We start from the raw sequence: 3820 nt of genomic DNA on the forward strand, positions 1-3820 counted from the left end.
TTTTTTTTTTCTTTTACATCACATCTGAGAATGATGGTTACTATATAGGAACTCATTGAAAGAGCAATGATTCTATGTTAGGCCAAAAAAAAAAAGTCTCCGGTTTCTGGTATGCGCGTGCGTCACCGTAGCCATGCGCGTCGGCAAAATGAAATTTTTTTTTTTTCAATACAAGATGATGTTTCAAAACCGTCAAACTCACTGGTTTGACTGGAATTCTGCTGCTGCACAATTTTAACGTGTTTTTAGATGTGGTTATGATCCAGAATAAGATTTATGTGGCCTCTCTGGACTCCCATATATTTGCACTAAGTTTAGGCGGGTACCATTTGCAGTCATCAGCCGACATTTGAAGCCCCCCCCCCCCCAAAAAAAAAAAAACAGGTAAAAAAAAAAAAAAAAACGCGTCGCCGCACCACTTTTGGGGCAAGCTCCATACCAGAAACCGGAGACTTTTTTTTTTTGGCCTTATCAGCACTTCAACATTTTTTCAGAATCAGCCTTGCATGAATTTACATTAACAAGGTATCTGACACAAGTTGTGAATGAATCATCAATTGGCACCTACAAACGAAATCTTCAGGCCTGCCCAACTCAGTTGATGGCCTTCTTCAACTCAGTTGACAGCCTTCTTTGTCCAGGTGTATACTTACGACAGCTATGTAGAGAAACCAGATGAAGGCAACAGAACTAGCAAAGAGTACTCGATACTGCATTTGTGATACAAAGAAAAGTTGAAAAATGTTAAATTGCATTAATAAAATAAGTGTCCTTTTAAATATCCTGAAAGATTTTTGAAAATTGGTCAATGCCAAAATATTGCTCAACAAACTGACTGAATCAGTGAATGAGACACTGAGTTAAAATGTCCTAATGTAAGACATTCGGGTTCAGGCACACGTAGGCACACCTAGATTTTGTTTGTTTGAATTACTGACCTGGAGTGGGACTTAATTGATTTTGCCATACTGGACCATGGTCCAGACCATCCAGATCTTCTTGAGAGCTTGCCAGATGGCCTGCTCGAGATCATCCACTGCAGTCTGGTGACTTTTGCCCTGGCGAAACAATGCAGAGAAATTTGAAATGCAAATTGAAACTCTAACCCTCCTCCATCCAACAGGATCCTGTTGGATTGAGTGGAAAACACCTTGCTTGCTGGAATCACGTTGGCGTCTGTTGCATTCAGCAGGCAATGGGAAAATAAGGGCCATATTGAATTCTGTTTGATTGTGCAAACACATGTTGTTTCTTCCTGCTGGTATCTATTGCATTCTGTTGCCGGCATTACACAACCAATACGAGTTTCCTTAGACGTTGTTCTGACAAGTCCGTGAGCTATATTGGTCAGTCGTGATAGCACCCTCTTGCGGCGGCAAGAGGGTATCGCGTATCAAACCATAACACCGTCTAGCCCCTAGTGTGGGTGTTGGAATTTTGCCTGGATGAGTATGGTTCCTAGTAAATTATGCTGGGGAGTTGGGGTTAAATACATTCATTCACCTCAAACCTCCTGATGCAGTAGAGATATCCCAGCAGGAAGGGCAGTCCACTGAATAGTCTGTCCACGATCACCTTCAAGATCTGAGAAACTTTGTCTTTGCCTGGAAGATGTGCCTCAACCCAATGAAGCCATCGATAGAGGTAATGTGTGATGGGACCCACACATACGTAGGAAATTCTGTTTTGTAAACCGGGAAGAAATGGCAAATGATGAGAATGCATTTCTGGAGTATAAGGCTGTCAGTCAAAGTTTTGTATCTAAATACATTCCAACCCTAATTGAAATTACCCCGGCTCCAATTATTGTAGACATTGACAAAAATAAGCGGGGAAAACAGTCTACAAACAGGTTGTTTGGTTGTTTGGTTAAAAAGTGAATAAATTTTGGATTTGAAATAATGGAACACAGCAAACTTGCCTTTACAAAATTAAAAACATGCAATTTGAGTTGCAAGTTTTTCTACATCAGAATTTTGATTTGTTTCAGCCATTTAGACAGGTTTGACCTCAACTACATGTTATACGCATGCCTTACGTAATGCATTTGTTGACATAATCTACCGATGCAACATTGATAAAATACCATTACAGCTGAGGATATGACTTTGGAAAAGTTTATGGCCTTTGATAAATATATACTTCTGTGGAAAGACTATACACAATGAAATATCAGACTTATGAGGCATAAATTCCGCCTCATAAGTCCGACAATGGACAAATGCTGTTTCGGACTTATGTGGCGTTGGAATTATGCGGCGTCGGAATTATGCGGCGTCGGACCTATGAGGCGGAATAAATAAATTGTAAACCTCATAAGTCCAATGCCTCATGTCCGACGCCTCATAAGTCCGACAATGGACAAGCGCTGTTTTGGACTTATGAGGCGTCGGAGCTATGAGATGAGGCGTGGTCACTCCTGACTCCTTTTGCTCACCCAATGGCAGCAAATGCTCCTAGTCCTAGTCCTATGTATCTCCAGCCTTTCCAGGCTATCGGCACCTTCGAGCCTTCTGAGAGTTTTTGTACAACGATGTTGCCAGCTTTGACTGACGAATGAATGGCTCCACTGGCAAAAAAATCAAGCAAATTAACCATGTGTTTAAACTAGAACTTAGGCCTACATGTACTTAAATTTAAACAAAACACTAAGAGTTATCAGAAGTAACTTGAACAATATAGGAAGCTTTATAATTATCTGAATGGTAATCCTTACTTTTAGGACACCTCTATTTTGTGCGAGTTCTTTTCAAAACTGACTTTTGCAGATGACTGTCCAGTACCAAAGTGACTTTGGAAGCTAAAGAAGTCTTTTTTCTTCAGACAAACTCATGTTAGTTATAATTTTGACAGCACTTTCAAAGAACATGTGACTTTCCTACCTTTTTTGGCAGTTCGCCATCTTGCTTTTTAAATTTATTTTCCGTTTGTCATCGTCGTCTTTAACCCCTCATAAATCAAAACCTTGCCCTCTTTCTACAAAATCAAACCTGCTGATATTCAAGAGGTGTCATTGCCAAATGTTCAAATGTGTCAATAAATATCAAAATGTCACTTTTGAGTATCATTTAGTCAGCTGTTTTGGTGAGTCTTTTAACCTTATATAGGAAAGGGGTCCTAAAAGTAAGGATTACTATGTGAATGTGGCATCAATCAGAAGAAATCAGAAACAGAAAACAAGTAAATGCTTACCGACAGTTTTTAGGCCGACACATTTTCACTTTCTGATCGCTGATACTGTGATAGCTGAGTTCACTGAAGGGAAAAATTATTGATGGCCAGATATCATATGATATGGGAATCTTTCCCCAAAAGTTTTAAATCTGATGAAGAAACACCACTTTAACTTTAAGGAGTGCAAAAATTCGAATACAGTTGAGTATTAAGTTATACTACTAGTTTATCATACAGTCGTTTTCCTAGTTCCAGATAGCAAACATAATTCAGGCTGCTTTCGGCTAAACTACTCCACGAATTCAAGTGACACTGGTTTAAAAGTTTACCTTGAGTGATCGAGAGACTACAAAATATTTTCCCAAATTTAGGCTCTTTTCATTGTGACTTTACGACGTCAAAAGTACCGATGCCGCTTTTCCTAGTTCCGGATCGGTTCAATCAGTTCCGAATCGCCGATCAAAAACTGATTCGTGCAAAAAAAAAAATCACGCGAGAAAATCAATTTTCAGCCAGAAGCACCCCAAATCAAGCACATTTTCTGATAAAGTATTATTTAATTTTCCAAAAAGTTCATTCAAGAGAATTCCAGCAAATTTTCAAAAGAGAATTAGGCCTAACGTAAATAATTTTGAAACTTTTGTCT

At 39.1% G+C, this 3820-nt stretch overlaps 1 protein-coding gene across 1 annotated transcript; it reads right to left on the reverse strand.

The window, feature by feature from the left end:
* Nucleotides 1–414: 414 nt before the first annotated feature.
* LOC119742651 (peroxisomal membrane protein 2-like) lies at nucleotides 415–2640 on the reverse strand. The gene is made up of 4 exons (XM_038218794.1): nucleotides 2438–2640; nucleotides 1504–1681; nucleotides 939–1058; nucleotides 415–710 (listed from the first exon to the last, which is right to left on the reverse strand). Exons 1-3 carry the CDS (start codon nucleotides 2596–2598, stop codon nucleotides 951–953), a joined length of 447 nt encoding a protein of 148 aa, XP_038074722.1. The 5' UTR covers nucleotides 2599–2640; the 3' UTR covers nucleotides 415–710; nucleotides 939–950.
* Nucleotides 2641–3820: the final 1180 nt, after the last annotated feature.

The sequence above is a fragment of the Patiria miniata genome, unplaced genomic scaffold, assembly GCF_015706575.1.
Source record: "Patiria miniata isolate m_02_andy unplaced genomic scaffold, ASM1570657v1 HiC_scaffold_6, whole genome shotgun sequence".
Taxonomy (NCBI): Eukaryota; Metazoa; Echinodermata; class Asteroidea; order Valvatida; family Asterinidae; genus Patiria; species Patiria miniata.

Excerpts from the sequence above, each read along its gene's own strand:
- LOC119742651 (XM_038218794.1), bottom strand. The coding sequence starts at position 2,598 with ATGGTTAATTTGCTTGATTTTTTTGCCAGTGGAGCCATTCATTCGTCA. Across the intron at positions 1,682-2,437 it reads GGAGCATTTGCTGCCATTGG|AATTTCCTACGTATGTGTGG; the intron begins GTGAGCAAAAGG and ends TTTACAAAACAG. Across the intron at positions 1,059-1,503 it reads ACTGCATCAGGAGGTTTGAG|GGCAAAAGTCACCAGACTGC; the intron begins GTGAATGAATGT and ends TTGTTTCGCCAG.